This window comes from Primulina tabacum, chromosome 17 (assembly GCF_025594145.1).
Source record: "Primulina tabacum isolate GXHZ01 chromosome 17, ASM2559414v2, whole genome shotgun sequence".
Classification (NCBI taxonomy): Eukaryota; Viridiplantae; Streptophyta; class Magnoliopsida; order Lamiales; family Gesneriaceae; genus Primulina; species Primulina tabacum.
Window position 1 is genome coordinate 12,740,839 of NC_134566.1, and position 26,362 is coordinate 12,767,200.

The 26,362-nt window shown below is 32.1% G+C and overlaps 4 protein-coding genes across 11 annotated transcripts; 3 read left to right on the forward strand and 1 right to left on the reverse strand.

The window, feature by feature from the left end:
• The first annotated feature begins 195 nt into the window (after positions 1–195).
• Positions 196–3,955, forward strand: LOC142531155 (uncharacterized). 6 transcript variants are annotated; one of them, XM_075637220.1, is made up of 5 exons: positions 197–671; positions 726–814; positions 1,029–2,225; positions 2,353–3,227; positions 3,342–3,947. In XM_075637220.1, exons 3-5 carry the CDS (start codon positions 1,052–1,054, stop codon positions 3,684–3,686), a joined length of 2,394 nt encoding a protein of 797 aa, XP_075493335.1. In that variant the 5' UTR covers positions 197–671; positions 726–814; positions 1,029–1,051; the 3' UTR covers positions 3,687–3,947. The 6 variants fall into 6 exon arrangements, with proteins under 6 accessions (XP_075493336.1, XP_075493335.1, XP_075493334.1 ...); XM_075637219.1 differs by having other exon boundaries at positions 741–814; XM_075637218.1 differs by having other exon boundaries at positions 726–810; positions 1,027–2,225; positions 3,342–3,946.
• Positions 3,956–5,767: 1,812 nt separating this feature from the next.
• On the forward strand, positions 5,768–6,804 carry LOC142531831 (uncharacterized protein At4g00950-like). The gene is made up of 2 exons (XM_075638105.1): positions 5,768–6,375; positions 6,648–6,804. Exons 1-2 carry the CDS (start codon positions 5,809–5,811, stop codon positions 6,699–6,701), a joined length of 621 nt encoding a protein of 206 aa, XP_075494220.1. The 5' UTR covers positions 5,768–5,808; the 3' UTR covers positions 6,702–6,804.
• Positions 6,805–11,331: 4,527 nt separating this feature from the next.
• Positions 11,332–15,462, forward strand: LOC142531073 (protein ABIL2-like). 3 transcript variants are annotated; one of them, XM_075637091.1, is made up of 10 exons: positions 11,332–11,665; positions 12,483–12,632; positions 13,308–13,390; positions 13,516–13,666; positions 13,952–14,051; positions 14,147–14,239; positions 14,334–14,376; positions 14,623–14,696; positions 14,809–14,954; positions 15,055–15,462. In XM_075637091.1, exons 1-10 carry the CDS (start codon positions 11,648–11,650, stop codon positions 15,223–15,225), a joined length of 1,029 nt encoding a protein of 342 aa, XP_075493206.1. In that variant the 5' UTR covers positions 11,332–11,647; the 3' UTR covers positions 15,226–15,462. The 3 variants fall into 3 exon arrangements, with proteins under 3 accessions (XP_075493206.1, XP_075493208.1, XP_075493207.1); XM_075637093.1 differs by having other exon boundaries at positions 11,333–11,796; positions 12,488–12,632; XM_075637092.1 differs by having other exon boundaries at positions 11,334–11,796.
• A 2,853-nt stretch (positions 15,463–18,315) lies between these two features.
• Positions 18,316–23,920, reverse strand: LOC142530759 (uncharacterized). Its single transcript, XM_075636567.1, has 11 exons — positions 23,713–23,920; positions 23,364–23,562; positions 22,926–23,008; positions 22,162–22,262; positions 21,588–21,683; positions 20,329–20,382; positions 19,909–20,057; positions 19,700–19,817; positions 19,204–19,291; positions 18,681–18,890; positions 18,316–18,597 (listed from the first exon to the last, which is right to left on the reverse strand). The coding sequence occupies exons 1-10, from the start codon at positions 23,813–23,815 to the stop codon at positions 18,709–18,711; spliced, it is 1,173 nt and encodes a 390-aa protein (XP_075492682.1). The 5' UTR covers positions 23,816–23,920; the 3' UTR covers positions 18,316–18,597; positions 18,681–18,708.
• Positions 23,921–26,362: the final 2,442 nt, after the last annotated feature.

Consider the following 26,362-nt stretch of genomic DNA (forward strand, 5'->3'; position numbering starts at 1 on the left):
ACTAGTAAATAAAAAAAATGGGATTTATTATTTACTTCTGCAAAATATACAAATGAGCATCAAAATTTGCAGATTCATATATATTAACGAATACACTTTGGCTAAAAAAGGAATTATTTTCTTGAAGGGCAAAAATAAATGTGATTGAATATGTGACTGATAAATCATGGCCCCCCTGAGGTAATTTCTTCAAACTCAGTGCTTTGAATTCATGTTCCTTGTGGGGCAATGGAGAACAGCCAAGCCAACCTGGAAAGAATACAACATATATAATAATAATTTCAAAGAAAATTCTTGATACTCTGATGAAGATACAGCATTAGTTTTTGGTTTTTACGTCGATTTCCTATGTATCAATGGCGACAATTTACCTGGAATCTTGCACATTTTGCTCCTTAAATTCAAAGCCATAAACTGAAGCAGAGTGGGAAAAAAGGTTGTTTGCTAGAGTGGAGTTTTTAAGGGGTCAGCACTGAAAACCAGGGAAACGAATTATATTTTTGTATTTGGTTTTTCTTTTTTCTTGCAATTCTGTTAGACAGTATAGTTTTTTTAAAAACTGACTTTGCAATTTTCCCACGTGTAAAGTTAATGCCTTTGGGCTTTGGCATTCTCTGATGATTTGTGTGGGATAATTTGAGCAAGAAACAGATGGTTCCAGCCCGTTTCCGGTGGGTTCTTCTGCTTAGTTTGTTTCTTGAAAAGCAGAAATTGATTCCCAATAGGGTGCTTGTTTTTAGGTGAAACTCGTGTCTACCAAAAGAGGGACTCTTGCGTTGATTGAAGTGCACTTACCCTTCTGTTCTTCTTGTAAGTTTACTTGTTTTAGTTATTTTCACAATTTGTTTGGACATTAGTTGCAGTACTGTTTAATTTGTGGAAGTTTTCATATTTACTCATTCGTTTTCGGTTTCTGTGTAATGGATAATATGTATAAACCTTGAATCTATTGATAGAGTTATTGATTTTGTCCCAGTTGAGGTGGATTTTTTCAAATCTTTATTCCCTTTTGTGGCTTTTGTTCAGAGGTGGCTGATATAGACACTGAGTGATGGATGAAAAAGGTGTTTCTGAAGAGAAAAATGAAGGATTATATCCTATATTTTACGGTGTTTCTTGCGCGTTTTCTGCTCTTAAATTCTTGCCAGAGCCTGAAATTTGTGATGCTAAATGGTCAGAAATAAGAAATAGGATCCTTCAATGCAGTGCCCATCTTCTGGGATTGCTAGTTTGGAGTGTTCAAACAGAGGAGTCTAATAATAGCGTTAAAACTCAGCTTCTCCGTAAGTTGGAGACTGCACAGAAAGAGATAAAAGAATTAAAGAAACGGCGAAGCGAAGATGCAAAAGCTAATGAAAAAGTTGTGAGCATAATTTCATCTAGAGAGCAGAAGTGGTTGGATGAGAGAGAGAAACTTTGGCAGCAAATAGGCGCTTTACTTAATGATTTGAGAGTTCTTGAGAACGACAAGGATAAGGCTATTGCTGAGTTGAACGAAAAATTGAATGAAAACGAGGTTATTTTGCTGTCAAAGGATAGATCTTTCGATGAACAGCTGAAGAAGAGAGAAGAGGTTGAAGAAAGGCTACAAAAGGCTGAGATCCTTGTTGAGGAGTTGAAAGAAAACGTTAAGCGTGAGGCTCAACGTCATTCTGGTGAAATCACTAAACATAAAACAGCGATTATTGAGCTTGTGTCTAACCAAAGACAGCTTGAGGCGGAGATGGGTCGAGCCCTTAAGCAAGTCGAAGCAGCAAGAGAAGAGCTTGATTCAGTATTATTGCAGAAGGAGCAGTCTATCTTGACGACTCAAAGATTATCTATGGAACTTGTTAAAATGCGTATGGATTCAGAACAGAAAGACCAGATTTTGTCGGCTATGTTAAGGAAATCTAAATTCGATACGGCTGAGAAGCAAATGCTTTTAAAAGAAGTGAAAGAATCAAAGGCCAAGAGAAAGCAGGCTGAGCTAGAAACAGCGAGGTTGAGGGCAGTTTCTGTATTGAAAAATGAGAGAATTTCGTTAAGAAACATGTTGTCTAAGCACGTAAGTTCAAAGTCACATGCATTTGCAGGGAGGGCCATGATGTCTTTAGATGCTGGGAATTTCAGATCGATGAAAAAGGATTACCATCTAGAGTATGAAAAACCCGAGATAAGAAAAGGGCTAGAAGTTCTTTCCCTAGTATCCGATCCTTATTCAACTGATGGAACGGAGGAAACACGTAAGATTGTTTCTTTATATGGAACTTACAAGCTTGTTTGTTTGATTAGATTTCATATAGTTCAAATTGTTTAAATTCTAGTCGTTGAGAATTTCTTCTTATTAACTTTGCCATTTCGATGTCCTAGAGTCAACATCTGATGTAGAGCCCTTAAAGAATTGGGTCAACTCTGAGGCAGAAAAATATAAGCTTGCTATTGAACAAAGGCACTATCTTGAATTAGAAGCTTTTGCTGAACAACTGAGACTCAAAGATGAAAAGTTAGAAGCTTTTCGTTGCCGTATGCTAAGCATGGAACTCGAATCAAAGAGGTCACAGTCTCATATTGAAGGGCTAGATCATGACCTTACTCAACTGAAGCAAGAAGAAATGAAGTTGAAAGCCGCCCTATTGGACCGGGAAGCTGAATTAAATAAACTTAAAGAGCAATTGCAATGGCAGTTCAGCCCTTCAAATCTCCATAACATAAATGTTGACCCCTCTCTACACGATGCAGTCGTAACTCGTGACCCCGTTTGGTCGAATGTGAAGGTTATTAAAAGAAAACCAGGACAGAGAAAGCCAGAAATGAAGGCAATAGCTGAAGAAATTTCTCAGGAAATGGAGAATGATAAGGCTGATCAAATCCCATCTAGCGAACCGCTCAATGATATAGTATTGACACTTCAATCAGGGACCAATATTTTCCAGCAAGAGAGTGTCGAGTCTGAGGATGTTGCAAATTCGGAAACATCGACATCAGTAAGCCAAGAATTAAGCAACAAAAGTAACTGGAAAATGGATATTCACGCTCTTGGTGTATCATACAAGATTAAGAGACTTAAGCAGCAATTACTCATGCTTGAGAGGCTGACAGGAAAGCAAGAAAGTAATGAAAATGGTGGAAACAAAAATGGGGTTTGTGGACTGAAGGGATTCTATCCTCTTATATCACTCTTGAACAAACAGGTTGATCGATATCAGTCGCTTCATGCCAAAAATGATGATCTTTGTAAGAGAATGGTAAGCTCTAATTCTTAACATATAAGAAGAAGTTTATCTTAATTTTACCTACTTTTCATTAGACTTTTACGAGTCAGTCATCTTATCTTATCCTCTTATCTGTATAAATTGCAGCATGAGAAGAACCTGAATTTGAACAATGGAGGTTCCAACATTGCTAAAACAGAGGATGAAACCAAAATACTGGAGCAGTTTCTTGAAGAAACCTTTCAACTACAGAGATATATCGTTGCAACAGGTCAAAAACTAATGGAAGTTCAAGCCAAGATTGCTTCGGGTTTCGTTTGTGATACAGAAGATATCGAAAAGCCTGCAACATTCGACATGAAAAGGTTCGCTGATAGTATTCGAACCCTTTTCCGAGAAGTTCAAAGAGGACTCGAGGTACAGATATCTCGGATCATCGGGGATCTTGAGGGAACCCTTGCGTGTAATGGGATCATACATCTGAAAAAATAGCTCGGACCTGTTAATAATATGAAGAAGAGGCCAATGTAGCATAACGTTATAAGGTATATTTATATCTCGATCACATGCTTTAGAGCTTTTATACAAATTTGTTTAGTGTAAGATCTCGTTTTCAATTCATTCAAGATCATATGGATTTCTTATCAACTTTCTTGAAATGTGCGTTCAACCTCATGATTATGGTGATTATAAGTGTGAATCACATGGAAATGCATGCCTTGTTGCTTCAAAATTATAATGATCGTGTTTATGCTACACCTGATGAAATATACTCGGTATAAAACAACTAGTCGTTGGACTGAACATGCATTTCAACTACCATACCGGTTCGTGTTTCATCTGCGGTATAAACAATTCCTTTGGCGAACCTTGTCTCAATCTGCCTTTTGTCATGAACAGCCATGTTCTTCAAATTTTGGTTGCTGATTATATAAAGCCCAGCATAGATCAACTTTTTGGGTGACTACTGATGCAAAATTTTTACTTTTATGATGTGATGTTTGGAAGACAAATAAAGAGTTGATAATGCATTGATGCCAAGTCTAGGCAAAAAAGGGTTCTCAACACATGTTATTTTAGCTCCAATCAATACACAAGCACATGCATATGTATGCATACTACACTGTTAATTCACTATTTTGCATTTGAAAATGTACCTCCAACTACCTCCATAGGAATTCATGTTATAAAATTTTTGGACAAAATATCTTTACACATTCTTAAAGCGAGGACAAAATATTTGGTAAAATTACAATTTTGATCACGTGTTTTGTTTATTTGCAGTTTTGCTCTTCTATATTGTCAAATTTCAGTATTGTTCATGTATTTTTTTTATTTTTTGACAATTTTAATCATTTTTTAACATCACGTTGGTACCACATAAAAAAATGAGTAAATTAGAAAAATAAAAATAGTTGACTAAGGTTGAAGGTTGAAAGAGGATTAAAATTGCACAAAGACTAATATAGAAAAACAAAATTATAATTTTTATCTTGTAAAATGTGCAAAATATATATATTTACATCAGTTGAAACTTGTATCCATTTTCATCAATTTGTGAAGAAAATTTGCGTGCAAATGAAGAAAGAAGTTGGTCCACATAAATAAATAAACGCATGGTAGCTTAAGTCAAAGATAACAAATCATGTATCATAACAGAAAATATTAAAATAATAATATCAAAGCACAAGCCCAAGAAACAATTAATATTATTTTGTCAATATATATTCGGAACGTTGCGTCTAACCTTTGCATTATTTATTAAATTTATTTTAATTATATACTATATTTTGTAATTATATATTTCTCAATATATATTCAATTATAAATTAATTAAAATAATAATAAAAAAAAAAACATAAGCTAACTCAATAGCATTTGAGTGATTATAACAAAGCTCAAACTGGACAGAATTGATCAGTTCGAATAATTAAAAATAATTAGCAATTGTGAATATTTGATGGATCAAATAATTCTCAATCAGTGTGTGTATTTCCGGGTGTTTGGAATTTTTTTTTTCAAAATAGCTTTTAAAATATTTGTTGGATCGTGATAAAAAAAAAAAAGATTTGATGGAGCTTGGAATAAATGTTAGAATATGTTTTTAGAATAAATAAAATTTACTACGTATCTGGTGATAGATTTTAAATATTATATGAAGTATTATAAAGTTTGGAATATATTGTATTGTATTGAAATATAACAACTTTCTAGATAAGTGAAAAGTTAAATAAAAAATAATTATCACGAGAGATATGACAATGAATTTTTTCATTTAAAAAAAAATAACTATTAAATTAAGGATAATTAAATTTATCACATTGACCATATGAATAGCCTCTATAGTATATATGTGTTCATTAAAAGGTCATTATAATCATTCAAATATCATAAATAGTTGGAGTATCCGTTACAAACTCACAATTTACTTTATTATTCATGCCGGGGAGCCTTTCCATATTCAAACCAAGTTTAACTCAAACCTCTCAAATGTATATATACATATACACAAGACTATATACATATACATGTATATATATATATATATATATATGTGCGTATGAAATCTCCAAGCCAAGATGAACTAGATTTATAAGTTCATGTTGCTATTACAATGAGGTTAAAAGTAGATGATCACTATGAGAACGGGCCAAACTGCACACCTAAACTTTCTTTATCCAAACTTCCAACCAAGCCAAGGGAGCCGATTCAAATGCTGACACCACCGCTTCATCAGTCTCTTTCCATTCCATTCCAGTGGGAGGTGGCGCCGGGGAAGGCAAGGGCTGCCAAGGCCACTGCGACACCACCATATACAGCCATTGCACGCGGTCCTTCTTCCAAAAACGTGGTGGCAAGGCGTTTGGACCTGCCTCCAAGATTGTTGAATGATGATAGTGAGATGACCATAATGTCCTCGCCCGTCACGGTCCTGGACGGGCCATATGTCGGCCGTTCGCTGTCGCTTGCATGCACGTTCTCGTTCCGGAAAGGTGTGGTGGCAGCCGGGGAAGAGGGTGCGAAGAGGGGCGGAGCTAGAAACTTTGGCTCGGGGCGGTGGGGGAGCTTCGAGGAGGTGGGGGAGTTTTCTCTTAGTGATGCTTTCAAGAATGAAAAAAGGATCAAAAGATTTAAGAGGAGGAGCTTTTTTAACTTATCTGGCATGAATTCTAATATATTGGTGCGTAAATTTATGATTAATTTATACATTTATCTTTACTTTATTAATTTTATGTTTAAAACAAATGGTGCACGAATTTATACTTATAAGTATGATTCAGTTATTGAACATTTTCGACATAATAATTTAACTATCTAATTTATATATTTATTAAAATAAAGTCTCCAATTTTTTAAAAGAAAATACATTATTATAACTATATATAGAGAATTTAAAATTTTCTAGTAGTATTTGTAAGATTTTAATCAGATCAAATAAATTTTGTGTTTCAGGCTGATATTTGTTCAAGCTTTAAGCATGCGGTTCCGTGGAGGCGCAAGCGATAAAAAAAAACCAGAAGTCTTGATGAAATTTCCACTCGAAACTGAAATGCATGTAATAGCCAACATTTCCCCTTTTTGCTTTGCTTTACTTTTTTTTTTTTCCTTTGTTAAGTTTGTTCGCGTGTTAGACCTTCAAGATCTCTTCATCCTTAATTTAGTGGAAGTTTAGGTTCTACATATTCCTCAAAGAGGAGATATATATATATATATATATATATATATATATATATATATATATATAAACTAAAAGTTCTGTTTAATTAGCTTTCAGATTATATATGAAATAAAATTTACTTCGATTTAAAATTTATTTTGTACTCCTTTTGTGAATGCATATTTTGTAATATATGATTTTGGGACAAATTTTATGAATTAAATATCCGAACATAATTTAAATACAAAGTAACTAATCTTTTTTTTTTATTTTCCTAAAAATATTCAAGCTGCTGTTTGAATGCAGCAATATGTGTTAATATAAAATCAGAAAATGGACAAAAAAAGGTATATCCTATAAAATTAACGTAGACTCACGGTTCTAAAATTTCAAGAATTTCGAGCCTATTCGTATGCAAACTAATGCATGATATATGATTTAAAGGACTGATTATTTACTAAGCTTAATCGGAGTTAGGCATCATGCAATTGTGCTACTTTTGTACGTTTGGAGATATTTTTTAAGCCACGAGGTTTTGGTCCATTCATGTTTGGCTTACAAATTGCGGTTTTGGCCATATTCTATTTTATCAAATTTCAGTTTTAATCTATTTTTAAGCATTAATTGTCAGAGAAAAAGAAAAGAAAGGAAAAACTCCACTTGAATCTCATGGCATCATTAAAATCTTTAATTGTCTACTTCGTTATCATGTCTTAAATCGGCATTTACACAAACCAACTCATAGTTTTAATAGTCACTTTTCATCTCCAACTATAACTGTTGAAGATTATTTAATTATTTCAATTCAGCATATATATATATAAATATATATATATATATATATATTATATATATTAAAAGACCATTATGGCCATTTAAAATCTAATTTTAAAATCTAATTGGACTAACCGTTACACCTATTTCATCACTCGTGAAGAGAGGCTCTTCATGTTCAAACCACAATAACTCCCACCCTCTCAAATCTACCTATATTTATACACACGCGCGCTAAAATTATGTGTTTATATATACAATGTCCGATGCAGAAGAGAGCTAGCTTATGTTATAATTACTCCGATCCTATGGGCTTGGAAGTAGCTGATCGCAATGAAAACAAACCTAAAATTTCTTTATCCAAACTCCCATCGAAGCCGAGCGAGCCGATTCAAATGCTGACGCCTCCACTTCACCAGTCTCTTTCCGTTCCATTCCGGTGGGAGGTGGAACCTGGGAAGGCGAGGTCCACCGATGCCGTCACATTCAGCATGCCTTCCAAGAGCGTGGCAGCGAGGCGTTTGGAGTTGCCTCCTAGGTTGATGTCGAATGATGATAGTAAGATTAGCATGATTTCGTCCTCACCCGTCACGGTGCTCGACGGACCATATGTTGGTCGTTCCATGTCGCTCGCATGCACGTTTTCGTTCCGAAAAGGTGTGGTCACGGCCCAGGAAGAGGATGTGAGGCTCAAGAAGAGGAGCGGAGCTAGAAAACTGGGCTCGGCGCGTTGGGGGAGCTTCAAGGAGGAGAGGAAGTTTTCCCTTAGTGATGCTTTCAAGAATGAAAAAAAGGCCAAAAGATTTATTAAGAGGAGCTTCTTTAACTTATCCGGCATGAATTCTAATATTTGGGTCAGTACTTTATGATTTAGCCTAAGTTTAAATTTTTCAAGTTAATAATTCAACCATCTAATATATATATATATATATATATATATATATTAGATTTAAGACTTGTAATTCGTGCATTTGCAGGCTGATTTTTGTTCAAGCTTTAGGCATGCAGTTCCATGGAGGCGTACAAGATAAAAAAAAATATATTTATGTAATTAGGTATTTAATGAAACTTTGGTGTTTAATTGCTTCTATTTTGTGAAATTAATCGATATTAAGTTTATTTATGTATGTTAATTAGGTATTAATTCAATATCTCTTCATCTTTCAATGTGATATTTAGATATCCACATATATTAAAAAAATATCGTGCATCCAAATGTGTCCTTTAATTTGTTGGTTATGGTAGGAATATATTTTCTAGGGGTCGAAATTTTAAGATTTTTCTTTATTTTATGCTTACAGAAAGTATGTGAAATAATTTCATTTATTTTTATTGTATTGTTACTTTGTAATATGCAGAAATTAATTATAAAAAAAAAAGAAGAAGAAGAAGAAGAAGAAGAAGAAGAAGAAGAAGCTCGCACGCTGAATTGGTGGATTTTTGGATGGTTTTATAGGAACCTAAAATAATCAGATTTGTTAAACTTGAACGACTTTGTATATCACGTGTGAGTTTTGATATATAGACGGGACCTGACAATATTTTATAAATTTGAACGACAAATAGAATTTCTGAAATTATATTTTACATTGGCAATATCTTAATTCTCAAACCTTCATTTTTAATTTGATCTTTTATAGTTATTTATTTTTTTGCAATTTTAATCATATATACTCGTATATTTTTGCTTGTTCTTGTAATTTTAATTATTTTTCTGTTATAGACTCAACACGATATGATATGAACATGATATTAGCTTATGTAGTGTCATGTCAGCACTCTAAAAGAAAAATAATTAAAATTATAAAAAAACACTAGAATTGAAATTTGATCATATCGAATATTAAAATTGGAAAAGATAAAATATGCAATTTTGCACAAGAATTATTAATTTATTATTCGAGATAATGAAACCATTGGAGTGAACATGGAAATCTCGACACTGGGCTATTCAATCGCTCTCTCTGCCCCTACTCATTGGAGTGAATATTACTCTATATTATTTCTTATTTTATTTCATTTCAATATTTTTTTAAGTTTTATTTAAAATAATTATTTTAATTTTATTTACAAAAAAAATTAAACTTAAACATGTCCGACAATGATTTAAGTATCTCGTGCGAGATGAGTTAGAGTTAATTTTTTTTTTCAATAGTTTGGAAGTCCTTTGCTAGCTTAATATAATAGTTAATATCTTCAAAATTATTATAAAATTAAACGATATGATCACTTTGAGTTATATATTTCACCCCAATCACAAATATTTTTTTAAAAAAAATTAATAAAATATTTTAAATTAAATATTTTAATAAAAATATCCAAATTTGAATCACATTGTTGTTTAAAGTTTGACTTCAAATATAAAAAATAAAAATGATAATATAAGTCGAGGACAAATCACGGTTGAAATTCTAAAGCCATGGCCAATTGATTAGTCTTCTTGGGGACCACCCCGCCATTTACGGCATTGATTAAAATAATGTATTTTTTAATTGCTCCTAAACCCCTACTTTTTTATTAATTAATAAAAAAAAATCAGCATTGAAAAGTTGTCATGGCTTGCAACTATCCATGTTCCCACTTCCTTCCTTTAAAACCGTCATAATTATTGTTATTAAATATTTTTTTTGAATAAAATATATTTTTTCATTTCAAAATACTTTGTTAAAAAAAGTTGACTTCATATTTTTGTTTTGAGTGAGTCTCAAGACGGGCCAATCCTACAAATATTCACAATAAAAAGTAATACTCTTTGCGTAAAAGTTAATACTTTTTCATGGTTGACCCAAATAAGAGATCTGTCTCACAAATACGACCCGTGAGACCGTCTCACACAAGTTTTTGTCTTTTTTTTTACCAAACATGTTGTTTAATCAATCATCATTATTATTATAAACGATAAATAAAATGAATTTGTTATAATTGAATTTCGAATTTTACTAAGATGATCGAAGTATAATTTGTTATGTCTTTTGAAATTTGAAGTACGGTTATTGTTGTCCTTCTTTCTATACGGTAAACAAAATTTAGGATTATTCCATCATATATATGAAGTAATTTTCCTTTTATGATGTTGTCAAATATTAATCTTTGGATCATCGATATATATTTTAATTTTCATAAAAATGTGAGACACTTACATAATCTAATGATATTAAAATAAGAAAAAAAAAACACTCTCAGTATAACATAAACTGCTGTCCAAATTTTATTTCAATTAGCCCGAATATTTTTCTGCTTTCATTAATTAGGTAAGGACGGACATGTTGAAAAGGTAATAAAACCGTTAAAATAACAGTTTCGCTCATTTAAAGGACCGATTGTGTAATTTATCAGAGGTAAGAAGAAACCTCGTTTAGCCATTTCAGGAGCCACTACGCATTTAAGATCTTATAACTGGATGGTTTTACTTATATTTCATTTATCAAAATGCTTTAGTTTTTCAAAAAATATGTAAAAAATAATCTCAAAAATTGTGTAATAATTAGAAAATCTAATTGGGATATGAGGAATAAATCCAAATACGAAATCATCATACCAAGAAGAAAATCTAAAAGCCACGAAGAATGTGAAAAAATCGCTTCCAAATGGAATCTTGAAATATATTAAGGAATATAAAGGGTCAAATGTTTCACTCTCGCGAGAAACCAGATTTTATCTTTGATGATGAACTACAAAATTCACGGGGTTGAGTGCTGACCCACGAAACATGCAATGATTAGAAAGAGTTAAGGTGAGGCAGCTGTTCGGTAGTTTGCCCCATTTTTTCTGCTCCAAAAAGTCGCTAAAAACTCCCACTACTCATGCTTTATAATTCTTCCCTTGTCGTGCTTTCCTCAATGCCATTCTCCCCTTTATATGCTCCTCAAGCTTGAGCTTAATCCCACCAAAAGAATTGAAAAGATTGTCGGGTTTGGTCAAAATCTTGGCACCAAACCATAATCGCCACTGTCGTTTCACTGGGCCTATTTGTGCTGTCTTCTTTTGCCTTTTTCCAAAGCCACTCCATGATCAAGCTTGAATGCGAAGGGATTGTGGGGTATTTTTTTATTTTTTATTTTTGCATTTTTTAGTCCAAGAAAGATAGAAAGCAGTGTTATTTTTTTATTTCACTGTTTTTCTTCTTCTGAATTGCTGAAAAGGAGTGTTGAGAGTTTTTGAAGTTTAAAGGTGAGTTTTTTATTCCTTGGACCTGAGACTGAAGGGTTTTATGTTTTTTACTATTTCAATTTTGTGATGAAATTGCAGTTCTATGGATGCCCTTGTATGTAATTTGATTGAATTGGATTCCGAATCTTGTTTTCTTGTAAATTTTTACGATATCCTTGCTGTGAAATTTGGAGCTTTTGTGATAGAACTTGCAATCTTTTTGGTGGTTTTTGAGTATAAAATGGTATTCAGTGAACTTCATGAAACTTTGTGTATAAACAATTGGAGTGTATTGGTCGTCAAGTTTTGTCAGTATTAGCTTTCTATGGAATCCTAGCTCCTTTAAAATACGGATTTTGTTGTTGGGAAAAGGCATTATCCTGGCTCATTCTTCTCGATGTTTTGTCTCTTTGCTCTGCACACTCTAGTGTTTGTCTTTGTTCTAGTTGTTGATTTTCAAGAATGGGAAGAGATTCTTGCTGTCCTTACATTTCTTGAAAAATAATGGAAAAACAGTAAATGGATACTTTTTTCCCTTATTCTTTGTAAAGATTGCACAATTTCTTTCAAGGACCGTCATGTTTACAATTCTAAGTACTTTTATACATTTGACCGTACAAAGTTGTGCAAATTTTTTCAACTTCATTGAATGAGATTTAAAGCACATTTTCATCATTATGTTATATTGGTGGGAATGGTTGATGCAGTGTAGAAAAAGACCTTACAGCTACCATTTTAGTTATTCCGATTTGATGGAGACAATGACTGCAACTGCTTCAATGCAATTCTCCCGTGAACCAGCCAATTATGATGAGGTCTACATGCAGCAGAGTATGCTCTTTTCTGATAGTTTGAAGGTGATTTATTGTTACTTTTATAATTCTTTGATGTTCATCTATTTGGTGGTCCTTACTATTCAGTAGAATTTCATTGCTGATTTAATCGTATACTAGTCAAATAAATGCTTACATTGATTTTGTGATGATGGCGGATCCGTTGTAAATTGGTTTAATTGTAAATGAATTATGAATTCGTGTGAAACTAGTGCGATAATTTATATTTATCAAAGGTTGATTATGAATTGTTGTGAAATTGCATTGCGGTGAAGACCTCTCTTCTCAGCTTGTTTATATCCTGTTCATGTGTATGAAAGTGCGGATCCAGGAATTTAGTCTAGGGGTTGAAACTAGTTTAGTACAAATGTTTGATATTTCTTTATCTAACGGGAGTCAATTACCCCTACTCTTGCTCTCCACAGTTGCTCCTGTGTTTGTTACTGTTAACGGACAATGTCCATTTGAGTTCTTTCTGGTTTGAGGAGGAAAGAAGAAAAGCTTGCATTTGGATTGAAATTTTTGGAATCGAAGAATTCCATAACCATAGTATAAATACAATATAGCTGTTTAAATGTCTACCGTTTGACAATGTGTTTTGCAATGGCGTATCAGATATGTACTTTGCAGTTTTATTATTTTGGCCTGTCTTTGAAGTTTAGATACAATAAATAGATATTTTTTCGCTTATTTCTGTAGGACTTGAAGAATCTTAGCAAACAACTGTACTCGGCAGCAGAATACTTTGAGTTGTCCTATACCAAGGATAACCAAAAGCATATGTGAGTTGTTATAATAGATTATTGAAGAGATCTATTTTGAGTCTTCCTTTAACATAATATCCGCTCCAACTCCAAGAAAGTTTTTTCTCAAGTTCTAGCCTCCCAAAATATTACTGATTATGTAGAGTGGTGAATACATTGAAAGATTATGCTATTAAAGCTCTTGTCAATACGGTGGATCATTTGGGCTCAGTGACATATAAGGTTAATGGTTTGTTGGATGAAAAGGTTGATGAAGTTACTCGAACAGAGCTTCGTGTGTCTTGCATAGAGCAGGTGATGCAATTTTTCGTTACAGCTGCTACTATGTTGAAATTCTTGATTTTAGAATATTAACATCATATATTTGTAGTCTATATAGCAGATATTTGTAGTCTATAAACCAGATATTCATTCTACTACCATTTACGTAATATTCTCTGGATTCTGTGAACTTGAGATATAACATCTCCTAACATGCTAATTGTATAACTTGTGTATCCATCTTTTATTGCATAGATCTCCACTGATGTAGCATTTGTTTCGTGCTGAATCTTGAATGTTTTTTATGCTATAATTTAGAGACTTCGGACATGCCAAGATTATATTGATCGGGAAGGTCTTTCACAGCAGTCGTTAGTGATCAACACTCCAAAGTACCACAAGAGATACATCCTCCCGAGTAAATTATTATAATATACTACATGTTGGATTATTTTCGATTATAAAATGTTAAATAAATTTTCTTATGCATAAAATTTATTTCCTATTGTTTAGTGGGAGAGACTGTGGATGGAGCCATTCGCTCAAAGTCGAAATACCAAGGATGCAACCTGGATGATGGTGATAACTGGCCCCAATTCAAGAACGGTAGGTTGTATCTCTCATTTCATGTCAATTTCGATGCATTTGTGTTACCTTCCATCGTAAATTTTTAGTTCTCACGAGATAATATAACTTGCAGCTATACGAGCAACGATTAACGAAACTCCACCAGCTGTAATCAGGTTAGTTATGTGCTCACCAAATCATCATCAATCAAGTTTTACTCATCAAAATTTCATAGTTACTGGGGCCGATTCAACATGCGGCCTCTGGACAAAAGAAAAAATTTAAATTTATGTTTAATCAATTTTCTGAAATTCTATACTGAATCATGGTAATTCCCCCATCTAAATGGTCATTTACCCCCTCCTTTGTATAAGGCCCCGCCCCTTCTCATTCACACAACTTTATGCTGTTTGCTTTCGCAGTAAAGGGCATTCAACGTTACCTTCTCCTAAACTTCCCCAAAGATTTGGAAGTTTTTCATTCTCCAACATGCCTGGTAAAGATTTGGGTTCATCACTACTTTCTATATCAATTGAAAGATTAGTCTTCATTTTCAAGAATTAATGGTGATGATCATGCTTTTTTTTTTTTTTGGTTGTTGTTACCAGAAAAAAGAACAGTATCACCGCACCGGTTTCCACTTCTACGTACCGGTTCCCTCTCGAGTAAGCCCGCAACCCCAAAAAGTTCAAATCCAACCACCCCAAATCGTAGCCGATCAACTACCCCAAACCCCTCTCTTGGAAGACAAACGGTAACACGAACAAGATCCTTCTTCTCTTTCATTGGTTTTATCTGCTCATTTATGAGCTCGTATTAACGCTTGTGCTTCTTCTATTGGTAAAAATTTGCAGTATATCTCTGAACCTCGGAAATCAGCTTCAATGCGAATTCGCGTAGGAAAAGAAAGTACCAAAGAAAACGAACAGTATCCTAGCAAGAGCAAACGGCTGCTCAAATCGTTGCTCAGTCGACGGAAATCAAAGAAAGATGATACGTTGTATACTTATTTGGATGAATACTAACGGAAAAAATGTGGGGGATGAAAAAGAAATTATGCATGTATCAATTCAATCATCCTCTAATTAGCATTTTGCCATTCTTTTTACCTTTTTCTTGGAGTTCCATTGGGAGAGTTGTATGATTTTTGTTTTCTTCATTAGCCTTCAGGTTCACATCTTGGTTTTGCAATATTTATTGTAATTGTAATTTATCCTAAAATAAATTTATAAATGTTAATGCAAGCATCACAAAATTTATGACTTTTGTGCGATGATTTTACGGATTTTTATTCGTAATTTTTCATAAATGATCTAAATAAAATATTTGTCTTATAAAATTAACTCGTGAGAACGTCTCACAAAAGTTTTTGTGGGAAAAAAAACTTTCGATGTACTGTTGAATCTTCGTGGTGTGGTATTATGTTTGGTCAATCCATTTGTGAGCTTTTTTATACATAATTTTAATATCGTTTGATTTACGTTAAATATTATACTTTCATTTTAACCAAGTTATATATATTGGAACATGCCAAACGATTTTGTACATAAGAATTTATGGAATACAAATAACATTTGTGATATTTTTGTCTCACATCTTAAAAATGAAATATTTAAAATAAGTTTATAAAAGTTTACAATGGACTTTTATAGCAATTTGAGTTAATCATTTTCGTAAAGCGAGACAAATACGGAGTAGTTGCTACAGGGGCTCATTGTGCGCAGTCACGCAGGCGCGAGCCCGGGCTCGGAGCGTGACAAAATGATATCAGAGCCGGTCACCGGTATGGAACATCGAGAAATAAGTGCTATGCGGGGCAAAGTGTTACGTGCATGAGAGCCACCTCTTGAACATGCGGGGCAAAGTGCTATATGACGGGAGCCATCTCTTGAACCTGTAGGAGTCACCTCTAGATTATCGGCGCTGGTGGATCGAGGGTTAGGCCGCGACGAGGACGTCGCGTTCTGAAGGAGGGGTGATTGTGATACCTTTGTCCCACATATTAAAAATGAAAGATTTAAAATGAGTTTAAAATGACTTACAATAGACTTGGATTAATCATTTTCGTAAAGCGAACATGAATACGAAGTAGTTGCTATAGAGGCTCAGTGTGCAGTCACGCAGCCGCGAGCCCGGACTCGGGACGTTACAACATTAGCCATTTGCCACGGTTTAATCAAAATATATATTTTGTTTGATGGATAAAAATATATTTTAGGTGAGCTTAGAAATTCAAATAATTTATTGAGTATTTATTTCATATAAGTTGATGGCATCTTTAGTCTTTTAAAGCCAAATTTAAATTTAAATTTAAATTAGTGTTTTTATTTTTATTTTTTAAAAGGTTTATAGTCTGCTTAACAATATTCAAAATTATTTTTTGAAAAAAATATATCTCATTATGCAGCTATGCAAAATGTAATAATATTCTTGACTGGGCGAATGATTCCCTTAATTAGAAGAATAAATAAATATATTTCTTTTTTTTTTTTGTTTGGAATAGGATTCCACGGGCTGTAGCTTGTTTGGCTAAACTTGTTGGACAAACAAGCATAATAGAATATTCGTATGGTATATTACTCCTATTTATATGAATCAATACACATGCATATTATATGCTTTCACTTATAAAATCTCTCTTTATGCTTAGAGCTCCGCCGCCAGCTCTCGCCGCTCCTCCACATCAACGGTGGTGTTGTATCTACAAATTCAGGCGAGAGGAAGAGGAGACGAAATCCTGGGATGGATAAAAAAATATGTACATGCTAGCGTAAATATGTAAGTATATGTTACTGATCCTGGGTGATTATCTTTGTCAAGTTATATTTATGAGTTTTTCTACAAGAAAATTCTAATTCACTATCCCAAGTTATCTGATTTTTATAGTTTTTAGCATGACCGACCGAAGTCTTGTTCTACATGTAACTTGCACGTTTCTTTTTATATTTTTTGGTCATGAATTATCAATTTTAGCCATTTTTCGACAAAGCAGTGTGCCTCGTCTCGTCTCTTTAATTAACCAACGCATACCAACCCATTCACATGTAAGATTTGAACTCAATACGTCATATATTGGTTCACTGTTGTCACTGATTCAGAGATCCTTTGCCAAATTATACTTTATTATGATTTGCACGAGCTTCTAATCATATGTGAAACTGTCAAACTTAAATGTTGTTTGAAAATCTTCTGAATTGTTTGGAGCTAACGACAAATTTGTTTTTCTTATTCTTCGAATTTGTGCATATTTATTAACATTTTATATGTTAAACAACTTATGAGTGATACTTTTGCGAAGGTACTGGGATGGTTCTTAATATGATTTTCCTGCTTATGAATCCACTGAGGTATAGTTTGATACACATGATAAGATAAACATGTGATATATAATATGAGGATAAGTTAAAGATAAATAAGATGTATGATATTATATTTAATGTTTGGTATGATTTTAATAAGAGTGATTAAATTTATATATTAGATTGTAATGACAAAATTAACTTTATCATAATAAATTTTATAATTTCAAAGTTGTTGCTTGAGTTCATATTTCTTATCTGTTCATGCGCCGACAGCGCTTGCATGATTTATTTTTTTTACCTAATTTTATATATTATATAATATGATAATTGAGCACTTGATTTTGTGAGTCAACTCAAATATCAATTTTTAAGGTTAATCGAGTGATACTAATAATTTTATTGATATTTATAAAAATTATTTATATAATTATCTCGAATTCATTTATATAATTATCATATTATATAATATATAAAAATATTTATTTGATTTTAATTTTTACCTACTAGCATAGATTTATAAAAATCATTTATAAATTGAGGGCAATTAAGTCATTTGTAGTGTATTTTATCATTAAATTAAAATTATCACACCTAATAGAAGGGACATTTTATCCTTCTGAAAAATTATTTATCAAAGGCCTATGATATCATCATGGACTTTATAAAAAGGTACCAAACATGGAACATGGGATAAGGAGGATTATTTATTAATCCCTCCCTTGTCTCATGTTCCACACTATGCCTAAGTTACTTAATTAACTTCAGAGGAAGGAAAAAAGACTAATTTACTAACTTCTCAGAAGATGATACAAGTAAACAATTAAACAAATTGACATTCCATTGAGATTTACTTAGATACATTGAGTTGATATTTATCAACATAATTTGATTAGAAAAAATCAGAAAAACGATACACGATTTTCATTCAAGATGGAGCCAGAAGTAGCAAGTTTTTGCTGTTGCAAGATTGGTCCACTTCCTTAAACCAGTGACTGAGATGCAACTCAGGATGAACATCAACCAGCCTTCTCATTGCTCTCATCCCAAAATTTAGCTTGCGTTAGATTTCTTGTCATCAGGTGAATTTTCCTCGTCCTGTAATAAACCGTCCCATTTCATAACATGATGAATCGAAACGTGTATGATTATTTTGTTACCAGCAGTAGAAAAGGAGTTACCAGTAGATGAAGCTCTACCAGTAGAGGCTTATGTAAGGGCAGATCCAACTCTTACTGGTTTGAGGCTTCTTGCAGCTCTTCGGATGTACTCGAACACTAATACAAAGAGACCGAAAAAATATATTAGGAAAATATGTATCTTCTCTGCACTTTCTACTATGACAGATGAATTGATTGCTCTCCATAGCAAGTTCCGAGAAGATTTGGAACCTGCAAAAAGTATACATTTTTAAGGATTCTTGATCTTTAATAAGAAAGGTAAATTCGTCTGTCGTTTATATGTTTTAGACCAGTGGTAGTGAAACCAAAAAATCATAACAGGGGCAATATTAAAAATTTTATGTTTCAAAAATTTAAAGAGGATGAATTATCATTTTTTGTTACAAGTATAGAAGAAAATCTACATGTATATAGGAAATTGTTAGGCGACTCGGTGACCACGCTTGCTGTGCCCCTGTCTGCCTCTGCCACTTATTTGGACGGGTGATATTAAAGAGGTAGAAGTTATGCATGAATAACTTACTGTTGCTTTTACTTGAAAGATTTGTCCACTCGTGTAGACTTGTTGTATTTTCGGATGCCTTTATCAACTCGAGAAGAGCTTTATTGACCTGAACTTTCAACCAAAAGATACAATTTAAGCATCTTATCGATAATAGAGTTTCATATCGATTGAGTGTCATCTATGGATTCAGACAAAATATTTTGCGTGACAATATATGGATTAGCTTTTTCCTAGCTGAGATTAGCATGGTTACAGGTTTCTCACAAGGTTGCTTCGATTAGTCATACTTCATAGCCTAGTAATACTACATTCCTATCGACAACAAACTGTCATCACTACCTACGCGAATTGAGACACAGGATGTTAGGCAACAGTGGCGCAAGAGAAAAGTTCAAACCAAAACACTAGTCTTTTAAGTGGGAGTCTTTCATTGCTATATACCCACTCTACAATACCTTGTCATACCAACATGGGATATATTATAAATGATAATAATAGGGAGCAGAAATGTTACCTCTTCAGTTCTCTCGTGGCTCACGAGATGCCCGCCATCAAGTTCTACCATTCTTGCAGATGGATACAATTTCTCTGCAAGCCGTTTTGCATGGCACATTTGGGCAATAACATCATGTCTACACCATATGGAATAATTGTCAGTCAGTTGAGCAGAATTTTGTCCTCACTTTTTTTTCTAGAAACGAGTATTTAGCATTATTTAGCTACCTTCCATGAATTACTGATATAGGAAATCCGGAAGCACGTATAGATTCCAGTTCGGTTCTTGACATTTTATGCGTCCAGCAAGCGTTTAACTGACCTTCAAATCCATAATTTGACTGCATACCTGTTGATGATATGCCCTTTACATATTCCTGCAGAATGAAAGAATAATATAAATTGCAATTTCATTCTTATGTATAGGATTTGCATTCAATTCAACAAGAAACGTGGAAAACTATAACCAAACTCTTGTACATTGCGTCCACAGTGATTTGAGTTAAAATCATGACAGTCAAAGTAAATTTTTTGAACGGCCTCAAAAACAGAAATTCACTCAGAAAGAAGAAAATACATTTAAGCTTCCAAGTACAAAGTGGTACATTGTCAGGTTTATGTACTCAAAATTTGCTTACAAATCCTTACTTGGTATAAGATTAATCTTCTGGTCTTCTGTCCAACATACTCTTCCAGATATTCCTGCAAAGAAATGAAACATTAAATTCCAGTTGTCCAAACAACATATTGAAAAAAAACGACATTATCTATATACCTATAAAAGTGTGGATGAGGGCATTGTTTTCCAATTGTGCAATTACAAAATTAACCTTCTATACACACTTCAAGAATATAATGTAACTCCTATATTAATTAATTTTATCAAATAATTCATCTTTATACTACATTTAAATGTTTTATCCTTTTAATTTAATATCTACTTTTTTTCCAATGATTTATTGTAATTTTGTAATTATATTTTTAATACAATTTCTAATTAAGTAATAAAGTATAATATCATAAAAATATATATGAAAGTTTATTTCTTTTGTTATATTTCAAATTTTAATGGTTAAAATAGTACCAATAATTTAAAATCTATATTTATTTCTTCTGTTATATTTCAAATTTTAATGGTAAAGATCAAATTAATAGTTTAAAATCTATATTTAATAATTATTATATGATTTTATTTGATATTTACCATATAATCTTATTTGAATGTGCATTTCTTTACATATGTTGATTTATTTATTATTTTAAAACTTATTTAACAAGAAATTAATAGTCATCAATGTTATTATACGTAAAATTGATATATAGAATTTATTATCCATGATATAGAATTGTAAAAATAAAAAGTAAAAAAATTCTTTAGGAGGTTAAATTAAATATTATGAGTTATATTTTACTATCAATATTACTATTTCATTTGTTTTAATATTTTATGAGTTAGCCACAGTGATTTTAAATTAATAATTATTTGTCTTTAGTATGTTTCGCTATTATAGATTATGATTTATACATTGATATAATCCATAATTTGGTTGATTTTTAGGTTATTATGTTTTATATGTGGTGTTTGAATATATAATTTTTAAAAAAAAATTTGTTTCAGTTCATTTTGTTCTATATATTATTTTCATTACAATTTATTATATAACATAAAATCAACTGATTGAATCTTAATTTGGGAAACAATTTTGAAAGTAAGTTATATAAGTTCTTATAAATCGTCTAATATGATAAGAAATTAAGCCCAGATAAATAACAAAATGATTCAAATTGTTTTTTAGAAAATCAATTTTTTTTTAATTTTTATAATATAATTGATATTACGTGCGAAGCACGTGCATCATGCTAGTTAATTAAAATACGACGTGTATAGAAAAATTATACTATATAACCTGTGAGTAATGTGTATCTAAATCAACAGCAGCTCTCTGCTCAGGAGTTTTTGCCCTCAGAAAACGAAGTGCAATCGACATACTTTGGCGATCAATCTGTAAAGGTAAGAATTATTTTGACATCTAACACAAATACACCAGTTCATATGATGCACTACATAAAATTCTCAGAAATCAGTATTGACCAAAACCCTTTCACAGCTATCAACAATACATCATCATTTGTGTTCATTTCAAAACATTCAAACGAGTACACCGCTACGATTTTCACAAAAAAAAAAAAAAAAAAAACCACATCACATATGTTAATAGGCATAGACTGTTGATTAAATCTAAGGCTGTCGCAATCACTTTCACGAAGCATAAAAAATTCAAACATGAAATCATAGTCTCTGATACCATCTTAGTCATTATTTCTCTCTAAAGGTTGAGAACACTGGAGATGGTCTAATAATAATTTTATAATTAAACAAAACACAATGAAGTCAACGGCCGGCGATCATGTAAATCTTGCAAAAATTTCAAACTCAAATCGTTAGAAGCAAAAGAGATCAGATCCTACGAGGAGGCATACCTTTGGTATACATTCATAACCTCCACCGGTTACATTTAGTAGAGCCAAAGATAAAACTCTTTCAGGTACCATCGAAGCCAATTTACAAGCAATCATGGCTCCTGCATCATAGAAATAAATGAGCTCATATTGACCAAGAAAGCCACTTGATGCAGAGTTTTGATTCCACAGAGGTAGATTTAATATTCCGGGAACATATTCAGTAATAAAAACAACAGAAACATTGTGGAACTCTCCGCTTTAAGCACTCAAAACCTATGCAGGAGATGCAAACGAATCCATAAGAAGAAAACTTATTTTTTTTTCACATCAGAACTCGAGCTCGATTTTAATTAGGTTCCTGCTCAACTCAAAACTCGAAAAACATTTGGGCTTAAATAATGGTCTGAATTCGAGTTGGATCATCAAACTCTATTCGAACAGTTGTTTCATTTGAATTTTTTTTTAAAAAAAAATCAACAACTATCTCAACGATTGCGGCCTATAAAAGAATAAATCTCGAAGTCGGCTTGAAATATATTCGTAGATGATCAAGGTTGACTCAACAACTTTGAATATTAAGAATTCAGTCAATCAAATAACATAAGAGAGAACTTTTTCAAGTGCTCTGATCGACATGATTTGACTTGATCTTTAATGAGAAATCGAATTTCATTACTTCAAAAATGTTCAATATGAAAACCAAACCACTAAACTCATACCTCTAAAGAGAAGAACTTGGTCAAAAAAATGCCAGCTTAAAAACTGAAAAGTCAAGAACTCACCCATTGAATGGCCAAAAACATGAGCTTTTTTCCAACCCAAGTGATCCATTAAAGCTATTGCATCTCTTGCCATAATTTTGGTCCTGTTAAATTACACTTATCCTCTTCAATAACACTAAATAGTTGCAAAGATACAACTCACAAGATTTAAACCGAGTATTAATTACTCAAGTGGGTGTGGGTCACACATAAAAATGCAATCTTGAAAAAAAAAATTCAACGATCTTTTCCATTTTCCCACCAATTCATAAAAGATAAATTAGCACCGAAAAATAGAAAATAAAACATAAAGTTGGAATTCAAAGTATACGGATATCAATTAAAAGTTAAAACAATAAAAAGTAAAAAAATAGCTAAACTTTCATATCTAACATTGCAAGCAAATTACTAAATATCCTCAACTAAAGCTAAGATTTATAAATGAATAAAGTATATTACGTATATTGAGATTTTTTGCTGGGAATGGAGCTCCGACCCATTCCACGATTATCAAACGCGCAAACTTCCACGCCAGAACCGCCGCTGCCGCAGCTCTCATTGCCCTGATCTCCGTCCGCCGATTCACTACCGTTCGGTATGGTCGTTCCGACCAGAACCTTTATCTGTGGGTCCCATGAATCGTGGGTCGCAGCTAATCCTAAAGTCCACAAAAAAGATCAAAATATGAAAAATCAGCGAACAGGTAAAATTAAATCCAAAACCCATATTAAAAAACGTTGAAATAAAACAAAATTATTTGAAATAGCATATCGAGATTCTCCGTAAAAAATCCGGGCGAATGCGTTACCGATGATCATAAGAACTTTGACGGGTCCTCCACCATAGATTCTGTAAAAAATATTGATTGCATTTTCGCTGCTCGTTGCTCCGCCGACCCTGCAGAACTGCATTTTTTTCTTTTCTCCTTTGATTGTTTTCGGGGTGCTAATGGGTTTGATTCAGAGGATTTTGGAGAGAGGAATGGATGAAACGAGAAAGATAAGAGATTCACAAGCTGTCGGATTATATATATATATATATATATACACACACACACACACATACATGCGCGTGTGAACAAGTTTTGAGTTCGGTCATCAATCTATTACGATTCTAATTTATTATTTATTTAATTTTAAATATTGAAGAAAATAGAAAATTTGTGACTGAGAGAACAAGGTGTGTGATTTTTTTATTTTTATGTTAATTTATTTAACTACTTTAAATTTAAATTCTATTTAAAACTTGAAGAAATTGTATGTCCTTAACTAATTTGCTACATTAGATAAAGAATATGAATATGGATCATGTTGCTCCCGGTGATGATTTTTGTAGTTCATTAACTTGTCCAAATTTGAAATTTAGTCAATTGACTTGTCAAATTTTGGTTGTGGTGTACTATTTTTAATTTTTGCCTATTTTAGTTCAATTGCTGACCATAAGCTATAACGGTTAGTTAAGACGCAATTTTAGGAGTGCATAATGCATTTACTTAAGTGCTAATTGGTCGGACTGTTATGCTCATGAGTATGGAGAAGTGCGCGTTTATGTGTTAGTGTTATATCATATCTCTTATAGATTAGTCTTACCCTTTAGCTACCGTTGACATTGTCCTTAGTAGAAACAATATTAATCGTTAAAATATGGTGTCACTCTTTTACGGCTCATCTAATCAATTAGATCAAGCGGCGCAATGCTAATAGCTTAATGAACGAAAATTTTCCAGAAAACCATTCATCCTAATATTATTATCACTCGTATACGTTTAACATAACAGTATTGCTATCTTAAAATATTCTGATACATCTTATATACGAGATATTAAAAGGTGATTTTTCTTTTTCGTTATTGAGAAATTATTTATTGGCTCGTTTTTTATGTAAAATTTGTGGTTTTCACATTTTGAAATCTTAGCATTGAAAAAAATGGCAGATAAAAAGAGTGGTGGTAGTTGCCCCTGTCCATGGTCGGTTTTCTTTTGAATTTTTTTTCCAAAAAACTTTTCAATATGCTATGATATAAATTAAACAATATCTATTATCTGAATTTCAATTAACCAAAAATAATATTTTTCATATATATATATATTATAATATATAAATAAAAAACTTGTGTAAAACGGTCTTACGAGTCATATTTTATGAGACGTATCTCTTATTTGAGCGATCCATGAAAAATTATTACTTTTTATGATAAGAGTATTACTTTTTATTTGTTAATATCGATAGGATTGACCCGTCTCACAGATAAAGAATTGTGAGATCGTCTCACAAGAGACCTATATATATATATATATACTAGAAATAATGCACGTGCGTTGCACGTGAGAAACATATGTTGAAGTAATTAGAATTTGAAATAAAATTAGTTAACTCAACAAAAGATAATGATAATAGTATTGTAAATTTTGACAATTCGTGTTAATTAGCATATGTAACTCATATTTTTTTAATTTTAAAAAAAGATTTGGACTACTAAAATTTTTCTCATATATTTTTTATCATATTTTTTCTTTTTTTATTTGTCATATTATCTCAATAATGCATATATTTTATTATAATATTCCATTATTACAATCTTTTTTTTGACAATCAATGATATACAATTTTTTATTCACAATGTTGTTTGATTATTATTCTCTTTCATGTAAATTGAAAACAATTTCACCTTTAATTTATTAGAAAGTTATACTTGATAATAAACTACACATTATTATTAGGGGTGAGCAAAATTTCGGTTAAACCGAATTAACCGACCGAACCGAGTCAATTCAAAAATTCGGTTCATTTATTTCGAAAATTCATTTTTTAAATTAAAAAAATTCGGTTATATCGGTTAATTCGGTTTGGTTACGGTTTTCAAAATTTTGAAATCGACTAACCGAATTAACCGATATAATAAATATTATTCTTTAATAAATTTTTATTATTTATCAATTTTTATATATATTTTAATTTTTAATTTTAAAATCAGCCCTAATTCTAAATAAAAACTTGTTATGTATGTGATTTTATGTGTTTATGCATTTGTGTAGACTATAGTGTTCAAAAAAATTACATACATAACTAAAGTTAAATCACAATTTTTTTAAAAACTAATCGGTTAATTCGTTTACCAACCGAATTAACCGATTTTAATTCGATTCGATTTTAGTCGGTTATGAAAATTAATTCGGTCGGTTCGGTTATTTCTAAATATTTCGGTTCGATCCGGTTATGACTAATTCGGTTCGGTAGGTAACAGAACCGACCGAATGCTCACCCCTAATGATTATAACAATCTATCATCGCATAAAAAGTATTGATGAATTGATTTAAAAAAATATTGATTAAATATTGTCATTTTTTTGCAATTTATAATAATAATATTTTTGACAATAAGTCATCTTTTTACTGACTTTTATGACACTTATTTTAATATTTCATATTAAATTATAAGTATAATTAATACAATCAAAT

Bases quoted from the DNA above. Each gene is read 5' to 3' on its own strand.
- LOC142531155 (XM_075637220.1), top strand. From the start codon at position 1,052: ATGGATGAAAAAGGTGTTTCTGAAGAGAAAAATGAAGGATTATATCCT. The intron at 2,226-2,352 runs GTAAGATTGTTT...TCGATGTCCTAG, and splicing joins TGATGGAACGGAGGAAACAC to AGTCAACATCTGATGTAGAG. The intron at 3,228-3,341 runs GTAAGCTCTAAT...TATAAATTGCAG, and splicing joins ATGATCTTTGTAAGAGAATG to CATGAGAAGAACCTGAATTT.
- LOC142531831 (XM_075638105.1), top strand. From the start codon at position 5,809: ATGAGGTTAAAAGTAGATGATCACTATGAGAACGGGCCAAACTGCACA. The intron at 6,376-6,647 runs GTGCGTAAATTT...TTTGTGTTTCAG, and splicing joins GCATGAATTCTAATATATTG to GCTGATATTTGTTCAAGCTT.
- LOC142531073 (XM_075637091.1), top strand. The intron at 14,240-14,333 runs GTAGGTTGTATC...TATAACTTGCAG, and splicing joins CTGGCCCCAATTCAAGAACG to CTATACGAGCAACGATTAAC. The intron at 14,377-14,622 runs GTTAGTTATGTG...TTGCTTTCGCAG, and splicing joins ACTCCACCAGCTGTAATCAG to TAAAGGGCATTCAACGTTAC.
- LOC142530759 (XM_075636567.1), bottom strand. From the start codon at position 23,815: ATGCAGTTCTGCAGGGTCGGCGGAGCAACGAGCAGCGAAAATGCAATC. The intron at 23,009-23,363 runs GTAATATACTTT...GTAATTTAACAG, and splicing joins AGCAAAAAATCTCAATATAC to GACCAAAATTATGGCAAGAG. The intron at 22,263-22,925 runs GTGAGTTCTTGA...TCTATGATGCAG, and splicing joins TGTTTTTGGCCATTCAATGG to GAGCCATGATTGCTTGTAAA.